The sequence below is a fragment of the Didymosphaeria variabile genome, assembly GCF_027946475.1.
Source record: "Didymosphaeria variabile strain IMI 356815 chromosome Unknown scaffold_6, whole genome shotgun sequence".
Taxonomy (NCBI): Eukaryota; Fungi; Ascomycota; class Dothideomycetes; order Pleosporales; family Didymosphaeriaceae; genus Didymosphaeria; species Didymosphaeria variabile.
The window spans coordinates 24,574-49,707 of NW_026611625.1; the positions used below are offsets into that span (position 1 = coordinate 24,574).

Sequence of the window (25,134 nt, forward strand, 5' to 3'; positions counted from 1 at the left end):
TCATCCATGCGCTTCTCTTCCTTATTGGTGGGAATTCGAATAGCACCGCCACTGGAAGTTAGGTTGCTGGCTTGAGGAGCTAGGGTACGAATTAGCAACCATGGTTGGAATTATGAGAGAACATTACTTTGTATTTGAAGTGGGTGGTCTGAAATATAGGGTGATGTAGAGGAAGAAGCCTTTGGGATGGTCTGAAAAAGCAGTAGAGCGGAGAGTCATTTATACGTGGTGCGAGACTGCTTCTTGCCGCCTAATCTGTGCCGACAGTGCCATCTCTATACAGCGCCTAGCATTTAGACAATGCTTGGGCTTCTTCATTCGATGTGATTGCTGTACTGTGGGTCTGGCGAGGATTGCGGCACAGTATACCGCACTAGTACGCGCCGACCAGAGTAGACCTTCGACGCGCGGATACTAGATAAGAAGACACTGTTACACTATATGTCTCGATTTGTTCTGGCATCATCTTTATTCCGCGCATTAGAACCAATGGAGTCACTTACCCAAATTCTCAAGCAATGGCAGGCGGTTTCAAGACGCAAGGGACGTTAAGACGTTGCTTTTGAACACACTGTCAGCCTGGGTACTGCTGCCTAGGTACTCATCCACATCAGGTTGTTGAGCTTGGGCACAATTCTCGATGGAAATTGAGTGTATTTTACACAGTGAAGCACATATTAGACGATGTGGCGCACAACGGCATTCGTAGACCATGAAGGCGAAGGACCAGAGAGCTGAGCTCGGGCCAAGCTCCGATCTTTAAGCGGCATGGCCATATACGCCTACCTTTTGCTATGGAACCTCCTGTGAATTTAGTGTAGGAGACAAAGTTAGGTTATATACCCAAATGCCGAGAAATACTCGAGAACTGGCAATAAGGTCACGACTGTGGTACTTCATCTGCTGCAACACTCTATCCTTCTGACTCAATACAACAGGAGATTTGACACGTCACACGGTTTTGGTCTTCTCAAAGAGCTTTGGAGCATTCTTCGTCGTATGCCCGCAGCTGCTTCATCTTCATCTCCACGAAGGGCTCTAGTCCTTCACGCGCGTCTTCATCCAACGACCCAATGCCTGCATTGCTCTCATTCAAATACTTGTCAAAGAAGACTTCGACATCGAAAGGCTTCCGGGCTGCGTAATTGAACCAGAAGCGCTTTGTATCCCACGACTCTCTCATCAGCTTTGAAAGAGGCTGTGTGCCACCTGCACCATCCCTTGCCCCCTCCACACGTTCCATAACCTGCAAGAAGTGCTCTAAGCGAGGCTCGTAAGCCTCTACAAACTCTTGAAGGGTACGATCTCGGAGAAGATATGAGTCAGGTCCGACCAGCAGTAACCACCAAGGCGCATCGGAAGCGAATTGACGAGGCATGGCGTTTGTGAATTCAAGATCAAGCACAGCCTTGATGCGGAGGGTCTCCGGATCCACCAGTATATTTTGAGGCCTGAAGTCGTCGCAAAAGAGTTTGAAAGGGCCACTATCGTTGACACAATGCTTATCGGATGACTTTGCGTAAAGAAGACGAGATATATATCGATCCCGAGCTTCTGTTGGACTACCACATATATTGCGCTGGGTCCAAAGGTGTGTTTTGTGCTCGGTCATAAGGTACTGGAAGTAATCGCTCGTAGATGTAAAGGTCGTTGAAGGAAAGTCCTCCACAGGAAAAAAAGCCGTAGTCGCCAGCTCGTTCATAGTATATGTTAGGGGCCGCTCTGTCACGGACCAAGACCCCGAAGAAGTGTCCTTTGAGATGGCCCCGATCCGATCGAAGTCGACATTGTAAAGTTCCAGCATAATGTCGGCCATTTGATTGTACACGTTGTCCAATATATTCCTGTCAATGTCGGGGTTCAAGTGGAGACGCTTTGGATCAGCAGTGTCCTTGAGGACATCAGAAAGATGAACACCTTCCACGAACTCTGAAATCATGAATGGTCCCAGGTGCTGCGGACTATCTTCAGTGAGACCCCAGCTGAACAGACGCGGTACTGGTATGGATGTAGATTCGTGGAGGAACTGGATGACCTGAACCTCATTCCGAATCTTCTCGTCTCGAAATGTTGTGTGTCCAGGGCCTGGAAATCGTATTATAACATCCGGAGTCCCATCGTTGTACATTATCTGCAGGCAGAAATTGAAAGAGCCCTGGAACCAATCAAGGACTTCAGCTCCACGACCCGGCCGACGACTCGCAACGAAAGCGGCGATTTCTTCTTTTGCATCGAGCACCTTTGTTTTCCACTCATCCCACTGGTCATCCCCAAGTTTCTCGGCCAGCTCGTCAAATAAAGTCATGTCGGAAGTGTGTAAATCGTACGGGCTAATATATCTGAAGCTAGCGGATGGGGAGCGAGAGCAATTGCGTTCGCCCTTGAAGCGACGAGTGCCCTAGATCGCCCAGTTGAGTGTGATAGTGGCCAAGGACACGACTGATCTTGCGTTTTGAAAGTTGGGGACGTGGTATGCCAGCAGACTAGGGACATTGTGTCGACGCGCTAGCTGCGCCGCACGTGAGGATGTTGCGGCGCGTCGCCCACTCATCGGCATCACAATCACACGCATTACCGCCGGAGCTACGCTCAGCCAAATATAAGCAGTGTACCGGCGGATTAGTAGTTGCGTGGGTGACCAGCAGCGAATACCCGCTGTTGTATGTTTTTTTTTTTTTCACTCTGGATTTTGCTAGTGTGTGGGTCGGTCGATGGTAGTAAAGGACTAGCGCACAATCTTCCATCGCCAATCGCAGTCCTAACCTACTCTGGCCGTGAAGCGGAAGCTACACCAAGTCTGAGCCCATAGATGCGCATAGAGTTGCGACACATGTATATTTTTGCGTTTGGTTTTGGGTTGGGACCATGGTGGAAAGATGTTGCAGAGATTCAGAAGGGCAGTCCTGGCGAGTGTCTCGACACGTTTCGAGTAGGGTTTATGCCAATCTTCCTGGCCAATGGCACTACCGTTGTGACATTTTGTGCGTTGCTCTCGCCGGAGACGGACGAGAAGAGGCCTGTCGTAATGGAATTGTGGAAACTACAAACATTATCAGAAGCTGGCCATCGGTATGCCACGATCCGCGTGGCGCTAGTTTCAGGTCCCACTTCTTCGCCTGGGTGTCTCAACATCAAACAACTCTCCCCCGTCGCTATCGTCACTTCTGGTCACACCTCGCGTGCGAGGCGCTTCCGTTCCATACGCCTTGTTTCCCTTCACCTTGCCGGGGTGCCTTGGGATAACACCTCCACAATTCGCCTACGCAGCCTCAACACGACTATTCCCGGATGGGTTGCACGCGAGCAAGGCATACGATATGCAGGAGTTTCATTTCTTTTCCCTTTAACAATTGGGTAAAGTAACACGATGACTCCGCACAATCATCTCAGGTATCCGAAGCTCGCATCAAAACGGTCCACCGCGCCTGTCTCGAACGCGAATTCATCTTCTAGTCATTCTTGAGCAGTTGTAGAGAGTATGATGCCAGTGATAGCGGCAATTACTTGCCATTAGACTTATTGTATAAAGCCGACGTTCGAAAGCTTTGGGATGTGTAATTCGCAAGCCAGCCAAGCGCTACTTGCAACCTTGGAAGGCAATCAAAAGACGCACTGTGGGCCTTTGCAGCAGCTTGGTGCCTCGACCCAAAACGGCTTGCCCTGCGTCGGATAATCGTTTGGGCAGAACATCTACTCGTCGAAAATACTGCCACGCTTTGAGACATTGCCACATTTCGCGGACCCTTACCCGGCGTATGTTTCGAACGGGACGCTCGGGTACGATGGCCCGCAACGTGGCAGAGCAAAGGTCGTATGAGACGAAAATAGACTGATGATCGAGGCTTGCCCATACTGACGAAAACACCGTGTTAAGATTGACCGAGCCACAGATAGAGCTAGCTTGCGCAGAGGTCGAGAAAGATCACAGTAATGTTTCACGATGTCAAAATCAAAGCGTGAGGGACATCTGTCAGACAGTTTGCCTTGCTTTCGTCTGACCATTCGCATGGAAGAATCGAGGACATGCTCTACTCTCCCTTTAGCTGCTGTCGATCGATTCTGAGCAAGCCTTCGATATCCTTTGTATAGGCGTTGATTCTCTTGCTTATCCTGGCACTGGACTCATCGTCCTCCTTCACTCTGCTGAAGCAGTAATACCCATTCGGTATGATAATTTGCTATCTTTACGATTTGCGAAATGCAGTTCAATGACTGCCGGCGTCGGGACGTTCGAAAGTGGGCTCAGATGCAAGCAAAATTGAATATGGCAATGAGAAGCGGAAGCGCATGGTCGGCAACATCGTTCAACGAGGCGGTGTGAGGGCTGGACGCCCCCTAAGCGTGGCTTCCGAACGCTTTGCTCAGTGAAGGCATGACAAAACCCGACAATATTCGCCAGTGGGGCAGCAGCCACCGTTCCCGTACGCGAAGTCGGCGAAGCGCGTTCTTCATTGCAAAGTTCACGTTAGCCAAGCCTGCTGTACTACGATGTCGTACTGTACACAGCATGCCCAGCAGGGGTGTGCTCGTATATCCGCCCAATCACCCGACAACCTCAGCCCGCTACTACATCGTCCCCACAGAGAAACATGAGTGTTGCCAGGGATCACACAGCACGCGATATCTAAGTGGGTTTGCCTATGTGCGCATGCAGCAGTACCCGATGACATGGTAGGAGTAGTGCACACTCGGGATATGGTCTGGCATGGTCTCTCTTATGCTGCAGCACCACACTGCAGTGTTCCGAGACCGGCACCAGACTTCGCCGAGCAGAGGCCCAAGATCAAAAGGTCAGGTCAAATAGCAACTTGCGTTCCAAAGCACTGAAGGCTGATTGTGATAAAACCGATCTGCAGGGCGAAATCATCTAGTAAGCGCTGAATATACAACTGCATCAGCGTAGACAAGAAGGAAAGTTGACACATTCGGCGATCCCTGCCCTAAACCCAAGCACCGGGTGCGCATAAAGTAGCTGGTTACAGGCTAAAGCTCCGACTGGCCCGCCCGATTACCTCATACATTGCGCAACCATGCGCGTTTCTGCAGCCATCTGGATCCCTCGTTCTCCATGATATCGGAATACCTTCGTAGGAACGGAAACGATCTGTGGGGCGGAACATGGAGTCCCTGCTCAGGGTTTTGGCCGTGCGGCGGCTCGCCACTATTGACCCTGCATTGACAGCGGGAGTGTTCATAAAGGATACACAGGCCACGTTTTTCTCCTTTGTTTTTTGACATTTGACGTGAAGAGAAGGCACGAGCATCCAGCGGTCGTTGCTCCTTTTGGAAGAATGAGCATCATGGCTTCCGCCACAACAACGACATCCCAAACACCTGCCACGGTAGGCGACCAGAATACAGTCGCTACTTCCAAAGTACAAGATTCGTCTTTACACTTGCCAAAACGCTCAGCAAACACGTCAATTGCGGAGACTGCGTCCGACAGTCTTACTGACACTCAGACACTCAGTTCCTCCGCCACTCTGCCTCTTAATCATGCAAATACCGAAGAGCGACAGCGCATCCCATTGCGCCCAGCAAGCATGCCGACATCAATTACTACGAATGATGCGTCGCCAAGTGGAGGACGGCCTCCTCTGCCAACGCTACTTTGCTTCTCAGCTCTCACGCTCAGCATCTTCCTCGCTGCGCTTGACACCGTTTTGATTCCTACAGCACTGCCTTCAATATCCAGAGATTTCCATGTTCCGGACTCACTATATGCATGGACCGGTTCTGCATATCTGCTTGCGAATGCTGCTAGTATTCCGTTATGGGGTAAGCTCGGCGATGTCTTTGGCCGCAAGCCGATCATCCTTCTTGCGAACTCCGTATTTCTGTTGGGGAGCATCCTATGTGCCGTGAGCATCAGTGCGCCCATGCTTGTGGCTGGTCGATCGGTCCAAGGGCTAGGAGGTGGTGGGATCAACGTTTTGGTATACGTCTGTGTCGCTGACTTATTCAATATTCGGTAAGTTCGACCCCATTTGTGTGTTCCGAACCAAATTGACCACATTAGCGATCGATCATTCTACATGGGCATAGTTGGAGCTATGTATGCTGTCGCCTCGGCGCTTGGGCCTGTTCTAGGAGGTATCTTCGCGGAGAAGCTGACCTGGCGATGGTGCTTTTACATTAATCGTAGGGAATGCGTCCATCTTCGGACTAATTTTTACTGACTTCCATAGTTCCGCTTGTTTCCATGGCCATCGTCACTCTTTACTTCACAGTTCGTCTCCACGACCAACGCACGCCTTTTCTACAAGGTATTGCGTCCCTCGACTGGCTTGGCACCTTTACGATCCTCTTCGCAACGATCCTGCTACTCGTTGGCTTACAGCTTGGCGGTACATACTCGTACTCTCAGCCTCTTGTCGTTTGCTTCTTGGTGTTCGGGTCCTTAGCGTACGTCATTTTCCCGTGGACCCAGTGGTGGTACGAGAAGCGCGGCGGATCACCAATAACTCCTCTCCGTATCTTTCGCGATGTTTCCAACCTCTCTGCTCTTGGCGTATGCGCCTGCGACGCGCTCGTGTTCAACTCGGTCGCATACTTCCTACCGCTGTACTTCCAGCTTGTGCTTTCCGCGTCTCCCCAGACATCCGGAGTCTACATGCTCGCTATCGCCATACCGCTCGCAATATGTTCTTTCGTTGGCGGCTGGGTCATCGAAAAGACGGGCCGATACCTCGAAGTGCTGCAAGTGGGCCTCGCGCTCATGACTGTTGGTGTAGGACTTTTCATATCTTTCGGAGTCGCACTTGAACTGGTGAAGATTATTGTTTTCCTTGTCATCATCGGCATCGGGTTTGGGCCCAACTTCAACGCTCCACTTATTGCGTTGCAAACGCGCATCCGTGAGGCGGACATGGCAGCAGGTACATCGGCCTTTGGTTTCGTGAGGATGGTCAGCGGCGCTATCGGTGTTGTCGTTGGACAAGTTGTCTTCCAGATCCTCCTTCGTCCGCATCTCTCTTCCTTTGTCGATGCAGGTTTGACGAGAGAGTTTGCAGAGGAACTAGCTGGGGGTGAAGCAATCTCGCAGTCTGCAAGAGTAGCACTTTTGGCTGAAGGGCAGAGAATTGTGGTGAGAGGTGGGATGACAGATGCATTGAGAGGTGTTTGGGTCTTCTACACGGTAGTCAGCGCTCTTGGGCTGTGCGTATCCTTTGGTATACATCGGGGCAGGCTGGGGAGAAGTGGCGATACTGAGAAGATAGAGACGAGCAGGTCGTCACAGGAAGAGCAAGTCTTAGCCTGAACAGAGGCTCACGTGATTATATCGAGATAGATACAATTCATACAGGATGAATTCCCTCATACTAGACATCGGCGATGTTCAAGCCAAGAGGAGACCCGGTCCCTTGCTACGTGTCTTTCTGAACCGCTCTGCATCTGCTTGAGAGATTCCAACCGGAAGGGCAACATGAAGATACATCACAGCCAGGGCAGCATGCACAAGTACCGTATCGGTCGGTGTGAGTGGGCCTCGCTCTAACAAGATCTCCCCTCGAAAGGGTCGACAGGCACGACCCACGCTACGGAGGTTGCCGCCGGTCTGATCACGCAAGCTCAACAAGGTGACCGAGATATATAGATGTGGAGACGAGCTCGTAGACGCAAATTCGTAGTTCTACCTCTCCCAGTTAGCATAGTGAAGGAAACTTGAAGAGTATTCAATGAATGGCTACTTACCGGCTGGCAGCTTGAGTTATAGTAACGGCATATCGCTGTGCCTACCAGAGGGGGCCTCGCGAGTGTGTGATCGATGAATCGAGGTCTATCCTTTGTAGGCCGAAGGTAGAGCTGTCTCACCATGATGTAGCTGTTTCCTGACCGGCGGCTCACTCGCCCTTGTTCCCCCATTTCTTATCATCCTCTTGCATTTTTACCCTCAAGGTCCACCACAAAGCTCGTGTAAGCCCCAAGCCGACCTCACCCGTGTACTTGATGGCGGATAATGCTTTGTACTGCTTGTTGTTACGGAGCGTGAAGGTAATCGAGCGTTCTGCCAAGTTGATCAAGACTTTCTTCAGCCGTGAACCGTCGTCCTTCACATCAGCGTGCCAAGCTGCATGGTTGCAATCGAGAAAGCTCTGGAGCTGTAGCACCATGTCCTCGTTCCTCGACTGGACGTGCTTTCTGTATCGAATCGGAACTGATTCCGTGGTGTGACCGTTGACGAACACGATTTTGCAAGTGGACATACTGCTGGTGAGGTTCCAATGAAGCAGTGGTAAGATGTCAATCTCTTTCGGACCCGACGTCGCGCCATGTACATCGAATGAAAACGCAATCTGTAGTTGCTTGGGTTGGGCATTGCTTTCGGCAAAGGTTGAAAGCCATGTATCGAGATCGCGCCAATGTACACGAATGCGAGCCTTCTGTCGGTACACTTGATCTTCCAGTCAGTATATGTGCCATGATATCGGAGCGCAGACTTACGCCATAGATACTCCTTGCGGATCTGTCGGCAAACACGCGCAAGACCAATGTAATTGCCGTCGGCGCGTCTTTTATTGATGACGATGCGGGTCGGCTCCTCGGAAAAAGCAGCAAATTCGTAGATCATGTTACGGAGCTCTATTGAGATGAGTTCTGGGAACGGATAACGCAGGTTTTGTACCGCACGCATATCTAACTTACCTGCCGGAAGCTCGAGGAAGGGAAACGTCGTCATTGCGGCGATTAAAGGTCGCGAGAGGCTCGCAGTGCGATGGAGAATTCAACGTGGAGAGAGTGTGTGTGTTTGCGTGACGTGAAGGTGGTGAAACACAATAGAACCTGAGCCGCTCTTTCCTCTTTCAGCGTCGCCCTCTCGACGAAGCGCACGGTCCGCACCTTAACCCTCAGTGAACGCCAGATCAGAGGAAGCCGAGAACATCAACCACTTGACGGCCGTTATACATCGTAAATTGTAATATTATGTAACGCCGTGCATGGGTTGATGAACAGGTCCAGACAAAGCGTAGTCCCCGAAATAAGCAAAGCAAAGGTCAAGCGTCATCCGCTGAAGTGCGTTATAGAGCGACTCTGTCTAAATGCTTTGAAGATTATGTCATAGTCCATGCCTGCACAATACAAACATGGCTTATAAAACAACACTTCCATGCCTTAGGCTGACAAAGGCATGATATCTGGAACCGGCCCGACTGGTATTATCGTCACTCCTCGCGCGGCAGCATATCCCGCTTTGTACTGCACAGTGGTCAGATCAAGCACAGAGTGAACCAATGCAGCATGACTCACGACTTCAAAATGGGAGGTCTTCTTGAACGCCCCGCCATTGGTCTTCTCACCCTCGTCCCAATAGAGCCTCCTTAGCCAGTCGTGTATCCGCGGGTACTCATATCTGATCATCTTCAAGTTGCACCCCATAACTGTGTAATATGCGACATCGAACCGTATCAGTGTGGTGTAGAGCCGGATATCAGCCTCGGTGATGTTCTCGCCGAAGAGGTAGGGTTGATGGCCGGGCTGCGAGAGATGCTCTTCGACGCGGTCAAGGGATTTGAATAATGGGTACACGTTAGCTTCATAGGCATCCTGACTCGTGGCGAAGCCAGTCTTGTAAACACCGTTGTTGATAGTGTCATAAACCCACTCATTCAACGCATCGATTTCAGAGCGTAATTGAGGCGGGTACAATCCCATCGAGCCTTTCGTCGCCTCGCGGAGATGCTCTGGGATGAAAGCATCGAATTCGGTGTAGAGCATGCGGATTATCTCGCTAGACTCGTTGTTGACAATTTTCTCTGCTACGTTTAGCAAATCACGTGAAAATAGAAAAGATCAAGTCGCGTGTCAAGGAATATCACGAACCTGTCTTTTTGTCCCACAAAGTTGGGACCAAGTATCTCCCGTCGTAGCCGGGCTCGCTTTTCTCATATAGCTCTTTCAAGTATTTGAACCCATATAGCGGGTCTCTCTTCTCACCACTAAAGCACCACAGCATCTTGCCACCCTTCTTCTCAGCATCATCGAGCACGACCAGCTCGATGACGTCCTCCAGCCCCTTCAAAGCCCTGACAATGTACGTTCGATGAGCCCAAGGGCAGCCCTTATGGATCCACAATACATAGCGACCAGATTCGGCTGGAAAGGCAGAAGTCGGATCGGCTGAGATGTTGTTTCGGAAAGCAGAGTCCTTGCGCCTGAAATGGCCGTCTTTATCTGCAAATCCTTGGCTGGGTTTCTGGACGTTGTTAGATGTTGTGTGAAGGCGGGTGGATCGGCGCGGAATGGAAGCCGTGATCGGCAGAAGCCGAGGCAAAAGCCGAACGCAGGGGTGACGCTGTGTAACCAGCCAAAACATGCACCTGAGTCTCAACTCATTCACTGTGCACTTACATCGCTAGAAGACATATTGCACGTTTTTGGCGTCGTGACTTGACGAACAGTGAGTCCCGAGGAATCAAGCGGGGCTTTATGAGCCTACGTCATTCGGTCCGCCGGCAGCGGTTGCCTCCGGATTAGTGAGCAACACTAGCAGTCCTCCTCCATCCTTTGTCCCTACACGACACTACGTTTACAAAGCAACCTCTCAGCAAACTTCCGCAGGGCCATCCTACTGACCAGAATCTCACCAGAGTCACGGCTAAGGCTCCGGTGCTGCTAAGCCCAAGAAGATCGCATACTATGGACACCTAAACCTACATCTTCGCTAATCACGTTCGCGGAATTAATTATACAACCATTCCGACCGACTTGACGGGCGTCTACAATGATACAAAGCATAATCGACATTATGCTCTCTCACAGGCCAATCCTCCCGCGCTTTAGTCTGCAATATCTTCACAATTGATGATTCTCTGAGAATCTCAGCGGAGTGGGGTTCTTCCTAGTACCTTTGCGCGTGATGGATAGCTCGACCTCATTACCATTCATTCTCTTGTTCTTCTCCCTTTCATGCATGTTATTTCTTGCCTCACGGCAAGGTCAGTGTTTCTACTCACCGGTGCTACATTACCATCATTCAAATGCTCTGCGATCTTTTCCTTTCGTCTTCCGCTTTCTCCAGCCACTTTCTCGATTGTTAAGGAGGTCTCTCTCACTCTCTAGTCGTGGTCTTCATCCATAATACATACTTCCGGGATCGTGGCCCATTTCCGCACACATTTCGCAACAGGCTGCTTCTCATTCAGCACTCGGCACGATCTGCCTAAGTGAGCACAGTTTTTGGGTTGTTAATTGAAGCGTGGACATCCGCATCCATCTTCAGGTTTGTATCGGAGACTATTGGTCCCGAATTGTCACGTTGGCTTTCTGATGTTGGGCTCACCGGTGAAGGCTGCGGAATGTCCAGATGTGATTGGCTGCTCTGTCCTCGCCAGTTCGCGAGGTCGGGAAACCTCGCAGCTCTGCGAGTTGCAGGGGTGGGAAGAAACATAAAGACACTTACAACGGCAGACCATCACTGATCGATCGCCTGGACGCAACAATTTCGAGTTGTCTACTATGGGACGAGAACATACTAATGTCTGGTATTGTGGACATTGTGGAGACGGACCGCTCAACCATAAAATCATAGTTGGTTGCCCTCAGTGTGGCCGAATACAAGATGCCCATGCAACTTTCGAAACTGTGGAAGGCTTCACTTCGAAGTCGCCTCTACGAAATCCACGACCCGTACCGCCGCCGCCGCTGATCCCACGGCCACTGTCTTCAGCCACAATCACAGCTTATCCGGTTCCCCCTGTACCAGTATCGACTACTATAGCATCGAGCTCTGAAGAGTCGGAATTCGCCTCTCTTGTCGATCTAGAGGCCGGACTTGAGAGGACAGTATCACCGAAAGATATCCTGTCTGGAACGTGGGGCTCGTCGCTCGAGAACAGCGCTAAAGAGCCGTTGTCGTTACCCACCGCACGCCATTCATCTCATTTAGAACAAGAGACAAGTATCAGTCCCTCGTCTTCGAAGACCACCATCAATAATGACCTTATGGACGACGATGTCTCGAACGCCGGCGGCTCTCTACGCACTAAGTCCCTAAGCAGAAGGGCGAAGTTTCTATCTCAACTGGTCTTAAACGGAGTAGACTATCAAATCGATTTTGAAGCAAAGGTAGTCACTTGCGCGCCCCGTCAGTCAAAACAATGTTCCTCTGCGAGCAGAGAGAATGACAACTCCAATTCTGGTGCTGGTTCAAATTCAGGACCCACCTCGGGACCAGGTCCAGGCTCTGGTCCGGGTGCCGGCTCTGGCTTCAATCCCGGCTCGAAGAGAAGGCGCGAGGGAGGTCATGATGAATGTCCTGGGGGCAACAGACCGTTCAACACACAGGATGAGAGGAAGCTAGCTTGTCCGTTCTACAAGAGAAATCCAACAGCAAGCACTCTCCCAGATGCCTGTTCGAAGTCAAGTTGGGCTCAGGCTTCCCGAGTAAAGTAAGTCATTGGCCATATTTGCAACCCACCTACTTATCCCATGACACAGAGAACACTTGTTTCGAAAACACCGTGTTTTTCAATGCCCAAAATGCCAGGATGTGTTCGAAACGTCCAAAGACCTCAAGAACCATTGCCAAGGACGGTTGATTCCATGTCCAGTGCGTAAAAAAGGAGATATCTTTGCTATCAATGACGCTATGGCGAGGAAACTTAAAACTCGATTGCCGTACAAATGTGAGGAGGCAAATTGGCGGTGGATGTTCGCCGAGCTTTTTCCAAAGACGCACATCCCTTCTCCCTGTACGTCTTCCACTCTTGACAATTTCGTTTACTAATGTGCAACAGATTTTGGCGATGAAGATGGGAATAAGAACGACGCTTATGTTGAAGACGCAGCTGCGAATTCCAGTTCGGAACGTCGCTGGGACCTATTGCAAACAGCACTTCCAGCTCGCACGCTAGAGAGTTTCCAACGTCGAATAGAGCTTCTTCTACAGAGTGATGATGGTTTTGGTCATCGACAGTTACAGGAGGCGACCCGACGCGGCGAATTCCAAGATCTCCTTCAGGAAAGCGTCTTAGAAGCAATCGGGAGCTTGCATCAAGAAGTTACTCCACTGCAACATCAAGATAGCGTTGCGAGTGACCAGGTTGCTGCTCAAAGCCTGAGCGCTTTGGAACCCAGCAGAGATAAAAAAGACGTAGCAGACCAGGTCGAATCTTCAGCAGAAGATACCCTCGGAACCAATCAGCCATCCAACCCCAACGCAATAGACGGAGAATTTCGACTGAGTGACTGGATTGTTGATATAGATTTCGATGCTGACGCCGTGATACACGGGAACTTCAACGACGAGAACTCTTGGACTAATTTAGAAGCCACCTACACGGGATTTGACCACTCTCAGAGTCACACGTTATCAAGACTCGGGGCGGAGCCCTCGACTCGCCCTGCAGGCATGGATGGTGAACCTTCTTTGGACAACTTAACTATTCAAACAGACTGGCCTGATCCTGACGCTAATACAGCATTCGAAGACTCTAGCCTGGATCCTCCAAGCTTCGACCACCTCAACGATGACTCGAATGCGGTAGACACCTCTTGGAGCTCAGGGTTCTTGCAGGACGCCGTAAGGTCAGGACCTAGGACATCGTTAGCTTCATCAGTCTTTGAACACGACGGTCTTTTCCAGGAATCGACAGACGAAACAAACCAACGCATCCTTACTGCTAGCCGTCAAGCCTATAAGCCTGGTCCTGGCACATGGGCTCCGGAGGTTACAGGAAACCTGTTCGGGGGACAGTACCAGAACAGTGTTGCTCGTTTCCAAATTGGACAGATGCAGGCGGCACAGGACCGCCACATCACACACTCGAACTTTAACCCTCTTCCGGAAGCCGAGCCAGACATTGAAAATAATTAGCACGGCATCATTGTAGCGCTCTCGCTCGCTTCCTATTCTAAGTCAGTCTACTGTACCTGATACTGTGGTAGATAGCTGAAACCTGTTTATCGAAGAAATCTCTAATAGTATCTCCATCTGCCACGTTTGGACCGTTCTAACATGATTTCACAGGTTCGTGGACTTCTCTCACTCTCACTTTCACCTTCACTCGTTTATCGTCCGCAGCTTATCGCAAACGCAACACAAGTAGCAAACACCTCGTCGGCTGTTGCCTTCTCCAATTCAGTTCCGCCACACCTTCCGCCATATTTCGCTCCATCAAAACAATGGCCGCGCAGGAAAACACGCAGCGCCCGCCTACCCCGACAATCCTCAAAGATGCATACACCCTCAGCGCTTCCAGCGACCTGACCATCTCGGTACAGGGCCCAAAGGACAACGAAGGCCAGCGCCCGATCGTCCGCTTCAAAGTGGAGAAGAGCGCCGTAACGTGCTTCTCGCAGTACTTTGAAAATAGCCTCCGCTTCAATACCAAGTTCGGCCACGAGGTGATTCTCAAGGACGATGATGCAGGCGCCGTGCGTGTGTGGTTGATCTACATGCATGCTGCCGCGACGTATGCTACCAAGCAGCCGCAATCGAAGATGGACAGTGTGTGTTCGAACGGGAAGCCGAAAAAGATTGCCGAGGTGGATGGGCAGAGGCTCTTCAACAGCCCTGGCGTGGCGGACACGAACATCACTCGCATCTGGCACATCATTAACGCCGGGGATAAGTATCTCTTCGATGTCTCACTTCTGTGTGGGTTCTTTGAGAAGTGGTATGCGAAACACGTCAACCTCGCGAGAGGTGACGCGGACCTCTTCAGGCAGCTGGCTTTCCCGTGCTACATGTTCGATCATGCGCAAGGCTTCTCTGCCGTCACGAACTGGCTCGCTTACAACTTCGATGGCCATATCACCGAGAAGCGACCAATCGGCATCAAATTCAAGCACATGCACCTCGCTCCGCCAGATTTCGTAGGTGAGTACTTCACTCAATAGGCATACATGATATTATTGGCTGCGATGTCACTGACTTGCGGATAGGTCCCATGAATCACGCTCGCGGCAGCCTTAAGACCGTTCTCCATCGCGGGATATGGGACAAGGCTGGTGAAGTACTCAAGAAGGGCGAAGACAAGTGTCGCTGCGGCAAGTGGGCGTCAGTCTGTGGTCGTTACTTCGCCGAGCTCGTAAAGATCGACGCATATCCCCTCGAGATGGTCTTCCCGAAGAACAGCATCAACACCATCCTTTCTCGTCTGGGGAGATTTGAACTTGGAAGCATCGGGAACTGTAGCATCTGCTCTCCGGATTGGGACGCGTGCATCGAGCGGGCGATTTCCAGCACGACGAACAGTTTCGATGGACTGTGCATTGATTGCATGGAGACGAGCCGACCGAAGCGTGACGGGGATGCTGACTATTGGAAGAAGCTAGGTAGCGACAATGGACGATTCGACCGCCAATGTAGGGTCCGCCATGGGCAGAAGACCTGGTATATCAGCTGGTGCGGACGCGACGAGCATAGGCGCAAGCTTATGGATGAACATTTCGAGAAGCGTTCGGGTTTCTACTAGAAACAAGGTATGCCGGTGTGAATGGGGAGGGTGCCGACAGTTGAGGAATCATATCGCAAAGGCGACTAGAGTTTGGGAGACTCCACATGAGCGTCTCGCTCATCATGTAGTCACATGGCATCCATTCTATTGGGCTCTGGCGAGAGATCAGAATTGCTCCAGAGTATATAACGTGCTTGGAGCGCGATTGAAGGGAATACAATGGAATGAAGGAAGTCTGGAACGGCGTTATGGTAGGGTAGTGCAGCTTGCCATATGCGTTCCGCCTCAGTACCGAATCATTCAGAACATCAGACGCCCTTTTCAATTCAGTGACCGTTGGACATTTGCATCGGAAGCTTGCGCCATCCATTGCGCCCTTTTCGACGAGGCTAGATAAGTAAGCCCCACGTCGATCCTAGTCACACTTTAGCCTACAACGCAAGTGCTGTGCTCACTTCCTCTTTCACGACTCACGCAGGTAATAGACTTGCAACTGGCGCGACCCGATTGCGACACAGTTTGCACATCGCGAGTTCGAAATTTTGAGGTGGGGCCTGCATGACATTGTTCTTCCTAGCACGTGTGTAGCCGTAAGATCGGAATTCGGAATAGCCAACGAGTAGTGAGTCAAACACCACTTTGGCGACTTCATCTCGAGCAATCCAACGCCACAACCATGTCTTCAAATCTAGAGATCGCAAAGCCTCTCCGAAAGATTACCGATCCCAGCGAGATACCCAGGTTCGCCGCCATTGTCGCAGCAGCGTTTTCTCAGGATGCACTCAACCGCTACCTCTTCATGGGCCGCGAGTCAAACCCTGAACATCCCAAAATCCAAACGCTCGATGATCGAAAAAAATACTGGGAGGCGATCATCCAGCCTCGTTTCGAGGGCGGAGCTATCCTGGTAGAGTCACATGACTGGGCTGCAGTTGGGTTATGGTAGGCAATGTTGCTATACTTAATCCTTGCTCCCTTCTGATTCATATCGCGTAGGTTTCCTCCAGGCGTTGAGAAGAAGCCTCACCCAGCAGCCACCGTTTCAGAGGGCGTTGCTGAGTACTTGACGTTCTACAAAGCACTCAAGGAGGAGAAGCTAGGCAGTCGTCCACACTGGCACCTGAACATCATCGGACGAGACCCGGAACGAAGTGACAAAGGTGAGAGTCCGTCAGGTAGTTCACCATTGCGGAGCTAAAACATCATCAGGCGCTGTAACAGCCATCTTCGAGCCGTTCTTGGCCGAGGCAAAGGCGAAGAACATCCCGGTTTGGTTGGAGTCGACGAATGCGCATGCTAAAGGCGTGTACGAGTATTTTGGATTCAAGGTCGTGGGACAGATCAGGATCGGCAAAGGCATTGCTGGGAGCGATGGATGGGTTAAGGAAGGGGGCGACGGTGTGGAAACATGGGGTATGATTGCAGGTCTTGATGGATGGTGATATATCTGGACCATGCTTAAGTTGGATATGGCAATAGCATCTCGGGCGTGGAGGAAATTGCTCTCCGCAGTGAACCTGTACATCATGCATGCGTGTGGCTGTGCGCTCGCTATTGCTACCTATTTGGAATATCAACTTCGAAAGTTTTCCAATTGGTATTAGTCGACCATGTTCGGCTTACTGCTGTTCTGGTGCCGCCATAGTCCTGACAAGGTCGTTACGATACCTTCGATCATACATTTGATCCTACTCATCACGAGAGAACGTGGAACAGCGCTTCAGCAGCATAATACGCTCTAGCGCTCGAGAGCTTAACAACGACAATCGAAGTTTGGCCAGAAAATTGTAGCATTGTGGGTAATCGGGCCTATATAATCGGCGAAGTGGCATGCAGTCGCGCTTAAGAGTGCAGGCATTAAAGCTTGGAACTCAGTTATGTCAAAGGATCTCTTTCGGTGAGAAGATATCGGCCCCATAGGCGTCCCGCAGTTCTATGTTTACATCGTTTCCTTAATCCCTGGGCAACACGCCAATGACAGCTAAGGTGAGGCTGAGCCTTACGGCCGTAAGCATTCCAGACCTGCTATTGGGTCACTATCCTAAAAGTCGTATTTATCGGACCGTCGTTTCGGGTCTGCAGAGATCGTTACCTCCTGTAGGCAGTGTCGAGCAATTGCAGGGTCTACTAGCGTCGTGGTTCAGAGGCACTGTAAGCATACTCACGGAGCCATGATGGAGTTACGGCCGAAATGCTGATGACACTGAATTATCAAATTTCAAATGTTTCTATAAGGCATGATGGCTACCTGGAATGTCTCGCATATATTCACCTTTCAACAAGTCAGCAGTTGCAGCATCGACAGAGCCCTCTTGTATTATATCAACATCACCCGAATACAACATGCTATCAGCGACGATGAAGGTCTCCGCATTGTTATCGACCCTTTTCTTCACTTCAGCGCTTGCTTGCAGCGAAGAGATCATTGCCAGGCAAGAAGGCAACGCTTCCCTTCCATTCACCTACACTCCTGGCAACGACCCACCCGCAGACCCCGAAACCCTCTCGTACTTCGTAAATCACGTTGGCATCAATGTTGCGAACATGACTAGGACCAGCGCGTGGTACTCCAAAGTCATCGGCATGCGCCACATCTTCACCGTCGACCTGCCAGGAGGTTTTTCGATCATGTACATGGCACATAGCCAGGGCGGCAGGAACGGAACTGGGTTCCAAACGGGCGCTGAGATGCAGCGTGACAAGAACAACATGGCTGGCATGATTGAGTTCCAGTCGTACACTGTAAGAACTCTCTTCCTCTTGCTTCAAATACTTCTTGGCTAACTTCGTTCAGGGGTCAGGTAACGGCAACAGCACCGGCTACGAGACGCAGGCTGCTCCTCGCATCTTCTCGCATCACGGCCTGATTGTTCCCGACATAGTAGCTGCACAAGTGCGCTTCGACTCGCTCGGTGTGCGCGTCATTAAGCGCACTGGCGAAGTGGATTTTTCGGGCCAGACAGAGGAGAGTCGGATCCTCGGGCTTGCTTGGGGATTCGGAGATCTGACGAACGAGGAGACTCAGAAGGATGTCGAGGAGGGGACACCGGGGCTCGAGGCTATCGGGTTCCGGTCGTTCATCGTTATCGCGGATCCGGATGGCAATCTGTTGGAGGTGCAGCAGCAGTCGGGTGGGGCGATATAGGCGCGTGCGCGAAGGGTCACGATCAGGCGGCTTTGTGATCGTAATGTACAATTGCATGTAGCAATCGATTCGAATTACATGTTCGGAATGTTCGCCTTCAGTGAATGGCTGTGTGGATTGTAGGTGTCGTCGGTGTTCGCCGCGCGAATACAGGACTTCAGAGACTGGGTGCGCAGCTCTCATCACGGCGCCGCGCCTGCCTCCACTGCCGACCGCTCCCGCGACGACGTGTCTTCACCATCTACCAGCTTTAAGACGCGGTAAACGGCAAACCTAATTCGACAGAGCGTTCAATTTGCAGTGCATTGTTTGTATTAGCAATACCTCATCGAATATCAAAGCTAACGGTGGCCATAGCAAACATCGACGGCAAACAATCTACAACTGTCACTGGTGGTGTGATTGAGTGAAAGTCTCCTGTCCTGCCCGGCAGCTTCAAAAACCTCGTTGCCTGCATCCGTCTCTCCCTCTATTCTTAATTCCACCTGCATTCGTGACTTGGCGACCAACTTATCTCCACCGTCGTCCTTTGAGCTCAGATCCCTCACCCCTGCTACCGTCGACGAATCCAATCGGACCAAGATTAGCATTGTCAGGATGAGCTTTCTTCAACTGCTCGAAGCCAAGCGCGATGGTGCGGCGCTTTCTGAGGATCAAATTCGCTCTTTCGTCAAGGGTGTCTCGACTGACACGCTGCCTGAATACCAAATCGCAGCCTTCTTGATGGCGGTGTACTTCAAGGGTCTGAACGAGGCCGAAACACGTGCTCTTACGCTCTCTATGCGAGATTCCGGAATCGTGCTTCAGTTTCAGCCAGACCCGGCGCGGCCCGTCGTCGATAAACACTCTACAGGTGGAGTTGGCGATAAGGTCTCGCTTCCGCTCGCTCCTCTTCTGGCGGCCTTGGGCTTTCGCGTGCCGATGATATCGGGGCGCGGATTGGGCATTACCGGTGGTACGTTGGACAAACTCGACTCGATTCCTGGCTTCAGCACGTCGCTACCTGTTAATGAGATTGTGGACTTCGTCGAACGTATAGGGTGTGCGATGATCAGACAGACTGAGGAGATGGTTCCGGCCGACAAGCGACTCTATGCTATGCGTGATGTGACGGCTACGGTGCCCTCCATCAACCTCATCACGGCTTCTATCCTATCGAAGAAGCTATCCGAAGGACTGGACGCGCTCGTGCTCGATGTGAAGTACGGCGAGGCGGCGTTCATGAAAACGCGCGAGGACGCACAGAAGCTGGCTGATGGGATGGCAAAGCTCGGCAACGCGTGTGGTGTCAAAGTCGAGGCGTTTCTGAATGATATGGACACGCCACTGGGCCGCACAGCAGGGAACTGGCTCGAAGTCGTGGAATCCGTTGAGTGTCTGGAGAATCGTGGTCCCGACGATTTGCGCGATCTGGTGCTGCAATGCGCGGGACGGCTGTTGGTCCTCACTGGACGCGAGCCAGACCTGGACGCTGGGCTGGCAAAGGCGAAAGCGTGCCTTGAATCAGGAGCGCCGCGTACTAAATGGATTGAGCTTCTCGAAGCACAAGGCGCCGATCTCAAAGCTTACGAGGAGAAGTTGAAATCGCCCATCCAAGCGTTTGCCTTGCCACTTACCGCCACCAAATCGGGAACTATTTCCTCATGCAATGCCCGCATCATCGGGGAAGTTGTGCGCGACTTGGGCGGCGGGCGGGCGTTGAAAGACTCGGTTCTTGACCTGAATGTGGGGATTGCTGAGATAAAGAAGCCGGGCGAACGCGTAGAGCAGGGCGAGAAGTTGTGCGTGCTGTATGCGCGCAACGAAAGCGAAGCCGCAGCAAACGCCGAGCGAACTCGTTCGGCATGGTCAATAATGTAAGAGGCCATCTGTAGAAAAACAAGGAGCAAATGCTACATAGACTCCATAGACAACTGTTTCTGACGAACATTCTGCTGCTTGAGGAAAATTCCACAAGAATACCTCAGTGACGACTGCTGACGAGTACAAGTACAGTCCAACGCTACTCGGTATGTAGTTTCAACGAAACTTGAACGAACAGGTAGTTCACCCGTGGTCAAAGGTGGGAAATAGCAATGCGATGCTTACATTACACTGTGTGCCTGACGCTTGCCCTTGTCTTCTGCGCACTTCTTCATGGGCTTGATCTAATTTTTTCAACTTCCTAGCATGCGTTTGTAGATTTACCGGATAGGTACCATGGGTAAGCATGATACAAGGCATTGATTACAAGTTCAGGGAAACTCCGAGAAGACTTTGTCTCGCTGATTCGACGTTGGTGAAAGTTGTCTTTACGACCAGATCACTTGACATGGCAGTAGTTTCACCACCTACACACCCCAATCTAGAGATCACTAAGTCGGCTCAAGCGCTCATTTTCTATGAGTACTTCATACACAGTCATAACTACCATGCACTCTACTCCCATACCATCGCTCGCCAGCACACGAATCAACCCGGTCGGTCGAAACCTCCCGAGTATACTACCACTCCGCGTTCCCGCCTGCTAAACGGCTACACCAGCGCTCGTCGCGAACATTGCGCATCGACGAGAGCTTCTCTAGTGTTCTATAGCTCTGACTATGGCGAGTTCTTCTACAGGGTCCATGTATAGCCATCGACCGGACCAGATCCCGCCTGAGACCATCGATAGTACACCGCGCAATCATGAACCTCTCCTAACAGGAACATCTAGCGGACTAAGTACCCGACGGCGAGGCTTCCTAGTCGACCTTCTTCGCCCCCATGTTCGCGATTACGCGTCCATGAACCTCGTGCTCGACCACCTGGGCACATTCTGCGACAACGCCCTGCTCGAAGTCCGCTTCAATCGAGACCACAACATCGGCTTCTCTGCAGACCAGATGTTCCAACTCACCTATGATAGGACAACGAATCTGTGGCCTCTTGACGAACGCGTGAATCCAGACTTTCGCGAGGCTGTGCGCAAGTTCGATTGGCGGGCAATGTGGAACGCGACGATGGAAGAGCGGATTCGCATTCGACACTACCAGACAGATCGAGATATCTATGGTAGGAATCGACGCTCTGGATCTCAGCGTTGGATTATCAACAGTGCTGCCTATACTGACTGCAACGACTATGCCTTTGGGTTGGATGTTTTGCAGTATCTGGAGCCTATTGCGACGATGCAGGCGTTCCATTCCGACTTCAGCTTCACGCTCATGGCTCGTGACATCTCCGGCGAGGACATGCATTGGTTCAGCCGTTCATTCTTCTGCCACTGGGACCAGGCTTTTCAACTTCTAAAAGCGCGTTATCCGAATCGGTATCGGGCGGATGCACGCTACATTCTGAATGCCTATGTGCGGCAGGGTGTTAATGTGGTTGACGTTTTCTTGAAATACTGGTATCAGGGCAGTGACGACCGTTCAGGCGATGACTTTGGCTGCGCGTGCGAGCGGGCCGGGCGTTCAGCTATTCTTCGACAGTGGCAAGTCGAAGTGGACAACCCTTTCTCATTTTCAGGAGCCGCACCGATTCCCTTGAACATTCGCACGATTCTTGCACGAGCCCAGAATTTCCGCTCCCAGGACACGCTTTTCAATACGGTGGCCTACCTTGCTGAGACTGTTGAGCGGGACAACATGCATCGCGAGCTCTTTAAGATGATTCTGGCTTCAGTCAAGGATTGGGCTACTGTGACTGATAATGAAGATATGGTGGATTGCATGCTTGAAGCCATCAGCGACAATGAGGAGATCCTAGACCATACGACTGAGCACAACGACAGTGGTGAAGGTCCTTGGACATTTGAACATGTGCCTCGTAGCCCGTTGAGCGACAGGCCACTGCACATGCCACCTACAATCCTTCCATACGACCTGCCCGAAGAACTCCCGGATGTACCCGAGGATGAAGGTGTGGGGATACAAGCCTTCGAAGACGATGAGCTCGACTGGGAAGAGTTAACTGTAAATTCGACTCGGCCCAGCTGGATCCATCGGCTTGTACACCATCTCAACCCATTTAGTACTCCTCACGTCTCAACATGGGAGCTGGTAGATGTAGAATTGGAGGCTTGTGGTCCACCAATTATCCCGCATACTGTCTCGCATACATGCGAGGCCCCGAAAGATGACATTTGCGTCATCTGTCTCGGAGACTACATCCCACACGTAGCTGTTCAGAAGGATTCGAGCAGCATTAAGCAAGGCGGCAAGGCGGACCTCGTGCAGTGGCGACGTCGAGTAGCTGGTGTACGTTGGCGTCCAAAAGCTGAGAAGGACCATGAGAACATGCGTCCTATGCAACTAGACTCGTGCAGTCACATCTTTCACCTAGCATGCCTAAACGAGCTTTTGGACCATGCGTATCCGAAGACTGGTGTGGTCCAGTGTCCTTGCTGTCGGGCGACTATCTGTTCCGCGCGTCCGACTCGCGTTGCACGTGGTCGTCTGGGTCGTATCCCACTGCTCGGTCGTCTGGTTCTGTCTTAAACTTAACGCCTCAATGATTTGAGTATGCATCCAAGCTCTATCGAATTTGGGAAATGACTCGGGCCGAGGTCGGACCGGCCATGAAGTACTTGCTGTAGATTTGGATGGACAAATCAACAAGCCATTGTGCAGATAGACGTGATTGCGCTGAATCTAATGCGAATATTAGAATACGACTGCAGATTTTCTTTTGCGCTGTAATACTTTGTTGTTCGTGAATGTATTCCTCTCGCAAATACGCTACACTGATTACTCATCAAAAGGCACACTCTGGATGAGATTCCTCAGATCTGGCTCTCCGTAAGCGCCAAGATCCATGAAATTGTAGATGTCGAATTCGTTGAACTGCTGGTTTGTTCCGTATAGACCTGTCACGAAAGACTCTGGAGGCACGATAGAGTAGCGTGGGGGTGGGGCCATTATTCCCGTGAAATTTGGCAAGTAACTCTGCGTGTTGTTGGGTTCCGGAGTGGTCAATGAATTAGTTGCTTGATCAGACATGGATGGCATTGGAGGATCTGGAGTAAATGGTTGAGTATTCTCTGTAGTCGTCGTTACCGCTTCGCCGTTGGGTGGCGGGTCACGGGCTTCTTTCCTGATCCAGAGACTGGTCAATAGAGCAGAGTGGCGCGCGGCGATGTGTCGTTCACATGATGCTGCAACACCAAGGTTATCGATGTATCGTTGAATGATATTGACGCAATCGTTACGTCCTTCCGTTCCAATAGCTCCATAGGACGCTGCTTTATATAGAAAGACAGCGCAGTGAATCGCATAGAGATAGAACCTAGGTCCCAGGTATCTCAGATGTCGTGTAGGGCTTATCCGGTGTCCAAGCATAGTGAGGACAGACTTTGCGGCGCTGATGCCGAGCATAATGTGCCGTCCGTCTGGCGTCGCAAGAACACCGTGAGGAAATCGAGAGGTAAGCTTGACGCCACTGTGATTAGGTGGTGTACTCGGTGTTCGGCTCATAGCGGCTTGGAAGGCGAAGCCGTGCACATATAGCCTGAGATACTCATATTTCAGTTCCAGCAGAAGCTTCAGGTGGGCCCCAACGTCCAGCTGGTTCCAATTCTGCTTCCAAGCGGCAAGACCTTGCACGCTGTCGTCCAAGTATTTTGTATAGTCTCCTTGAAGCATGAGGCTAATCGTACGAGGCTTGCTTGCGTAAAGGAGGTCATGAATATTGCCAAAAAGAACAGTGAGTTCAAGCTGAGATTGCAAAACGGATGCATAGTCGTCTTCATATGCATTTTGCGGTTGAAGAGTGGGAAAGTCGCTTGCCGTGAACTTAGTGGCCAATGACGGGCCTCGGCACCAGAAAGCCTGCCCCATACGAATACTGATCTGGCGGTCAGCAATGTACGTGACTGATGACAAGTTAGAAACGACTCCATTCTGACTTGGCTTGACTTACATGTCCAGGCTAGTCTCTTTCTGTGCAAGTTGGCGTTCTCAACTTCAGATGCATCTCCTCTAAAAGCATACTTGTCGAGATGGAGTAGGTACGCCTGCCGTACAGCGAGGCCTACCAAAGTCCATGCAGCAGTGTCTTCAGTGCCCGCCAGGCCTCCGTTTCCTTTATGAGAGATGTTTGACAGACTAGCATCCGCATGAGGAACCCATTCTGCTAATATCAATAAACCCTCGACACATCCTACAGTGCGGACCTCTCTAGCCCCCAAAATGATTCCCAATAACATCTTTTCCATCGCTTCCCACAGTACCGCGTGCATTGCAGCGTGTTCAGGCCGATCCTTGGTAGCGATGAGAAGGACGGCGGTAAGTAGAAATGGCTCCTCGCGGCTTATACGATATATGTTCTTGGGTGAGAGCACATCTCTTGGTGTCAACGGAAGGAATCCATGGTATGTGTCGTGATAGCTATCGAGTCAGTGAGCCTACCGTATAAATCAAGAACGCATGCTCATACCTTTCTATTAGTGTAGTGAGCGTGGGAAGATCCCCACTACCGAGCCCTGTCCAAGGCAATGTTTCTGCTGAATGTTCTATCGAGCCCTCTCTTGCTCTGTGATGGCTGTGTTGACTGTGGCCATCCCCGTCATTCGTGGTGTCTGGAGGCTGGCCTTGTTGTATAGTGCCAGATCCATTATCTTTCGCGGCG

General features: G+C 51.2%; 11 protein-coding genes across 11 annotated transcripts; 7 read left to right on the top strand and 4 right to left on the bottom strand.

The window, feature by feature from the left end:
• Window positions 1–970: 970 nt before the first annotated feature.
• N0V89_007941 (uncharacterized protein) lies at window positions 971–2,305 on the bottom strand (the record flags this gene model as incomplete). The annotated part of the gene is made up of 1 exon (XM_056216701.1): window positions 971–2,305. The coding sequence occupies one exon, from the start codon at window positions 2,303–2,305 to the stop codon at window positions 971–973; it is 1,335 nt and encodes a 444-aa protein (XP_056068257.1).
• Window positions 2,306–5,543: 3,238 nt separating this feature from the next.
• On the top strand, window positions 5,544–7,261 carry N0V89_007942 (uncharacterized protein; the record flags this gene model as incomplete). The annotated part of the gene is made up of 3 exons (XM_056216702.1): window positions 5,544–5,971; window positions 6,020–6,141; window positions 6,189–7,261. 3 exons carry the CDS (start codon window positions 5,544–5,546, stop codon window positions 7,259–7,261), a joined length of 1,623 nt encoding a protein of 540 aa, XP_056068258.1.
• A 583-nt stretch (window positions 7,262–7,844) lies between these two features.
• N0V89_007943 (uncharacterized protein) lies at window positions 7,845–8,680 on the bottom strand (the record flags this gene model as incomplete). The annotated part of the gene is made up of 3 exons (XM_056216703.1): window positions 7,845–8,401; window positions 8,446–8,598; window positions 8,647–8,680. The coding sequence occupies 3 exons, from the start codon at window positions 8,678–8,680 to the stop codon at window positions 7,845–7,847; spliced, it is 744 nt and encodes a 247-aa protein (XP_056068259.1).
• A 434-nt stretch (window positions 8,681–9,114) lies between these two features.
• N0V89_007944 (uncharacterized protein) lies at window positions 9,115–10,365 on the bottom strand (the record flags this gene model as incomplete). The annotated part of the gene is made up of 4 exons (XM_056216704.1): window positions 9,115–9,198; window positions 9,250–9,755; window positions 9,823–10,195; window positions 10,351–10,365. The coding sequence occupies 4 exons, from the start codon at window positions 10,363–10,365 to the stop codon at window positions 9,115–9,117; spliced, it is 978 nt and encodes a 325-aa protein (XP_056068260.1).
• Window positions 10,366–13,351: 2,986 nt separating this feature from the next.
• Window positions 13,352–13,816, top strand: N0V89_007945 (uncharacterized protein; the record flags this gene model as incomplete). Its single annotated transcript, XM_056216705.1, has 1 exon — window positions 13,352–13,816. The coding sequence occupies one exon, from the start codon at window positions 13,352–13,354 to the stop codon at window positions 13,814–13,816; it is 465 nt and encodes a 154-aa protein (XP_056068261.1).
• Window positions 13,817–14,124: 308 nt separating this feature from the next.
• On the top strand, window positions 14,125–15,419 carry N0V89_007946 (uncharacterized protein; the record flags this gene model as incomplete). Its single annotated transcript, XM_056216706.1, has 2 exons — window positions 14,125–14,821; window positions 14,887–15,419. The coding sequence occupies 2 exons, from the start codon at window positions 14,125–14,127 to the stop codon at window positions 15,417–15,419; spliced, it is 1,230 nt and encodes a 409-aa protein (XP_056068262.1).
• Window positions 15,420–16,077: 658 nt separating this feature from the next.
• On the top strand, window positions 16,078–16,843 carry N0V89_007947 (uncharacterized protein; the record flags this gene model as incomplete). Its single annotated transcript, XM_056216707.1, has 3 exons — window positions 16,078–16,313; window positions 16,398–16,561; window positions 16,611–16,843. 3 exons carry the CDS (start codon window positions 16,078–16,080, stop codon window positions 16,841–16,843), a joined length of 633 nt encoding a protein of 210 aa, XP_056068263.1.
• A 916-nt stretch (window positions 16,844–17,759) lies between these two features.
• Window positions 17,760–18,546, top strand: N0V89_007948 (uncharacterized protein; the record flags this gene model as incomplete). The annotated part of the gene is made up of 2 exons (XM_056216708.1): window positions 17,760–18,143; window positions 18,196–18,546. 2 exons carry the CDS (start codon window positions 17,760–17,762, stop codon window positions 18,544–18,546), a joined length of 735 nt encoding a protein of 244 aa, XP_056068264.1.
• Window positions 18,547–19,143: 597 nt separating this feature from the next.
• Window positions 19,144–20,406, top strand: N0V89_007949 (uncharacterized protein; the record flags this gene model as incomplete). Its single annotated transcript, XM_056216709.1, has 1 exon — window positions 19,144–20,406. One exon carries the CDS (start codon window positions 19,144–19,146, stop codon window positions 20,404–20,406), a length of 1,263 nt encoding a protein of 420 aa, XP_056068265.1.
• Window positions 20,407–20,745: 339 nt separating this feature from the next.
• Window positions 20,746–23,006, top strand: N0V89_007950 (uncharacterized protein; the record flags this gene model as incomplete). Its single annotated transcript, XM_056216710.1, has 2 exons — window positions 20,746–20,749; window positions 21,148–23,006. The coding sequence occupies 2 exons, from the start codon at window positions 20,746–20,748 to the stop codon at window positions 23,004–23,006; spliced, it is 1,863 nt and encodes a 620-aa protein (XP_056068266.1).
• A 249-nt stretch (window positions 23,007–23,255) lies between these two features.
• Window positions 23,256–24,745, bottom strand: N0V89_007951 (uncharacterized protein; the record flags this gene model as incomplete). Its single annotated transcript, XM_056216711.1, has 2 exons — window positions 23,256–24,379; window positions 24,427–24,745. The coding sequence occupies 2 exons, from the start codon at window positions 24,743–24,745 to the stop codon at window positions 23,256–23,258; spliced, it is 1,443 nt and encodes a 480-aa protein (XP_056068267.1).
• Between the last annotated feature and the right edge of the window lie 389 nt (window positions 24,746–25,134).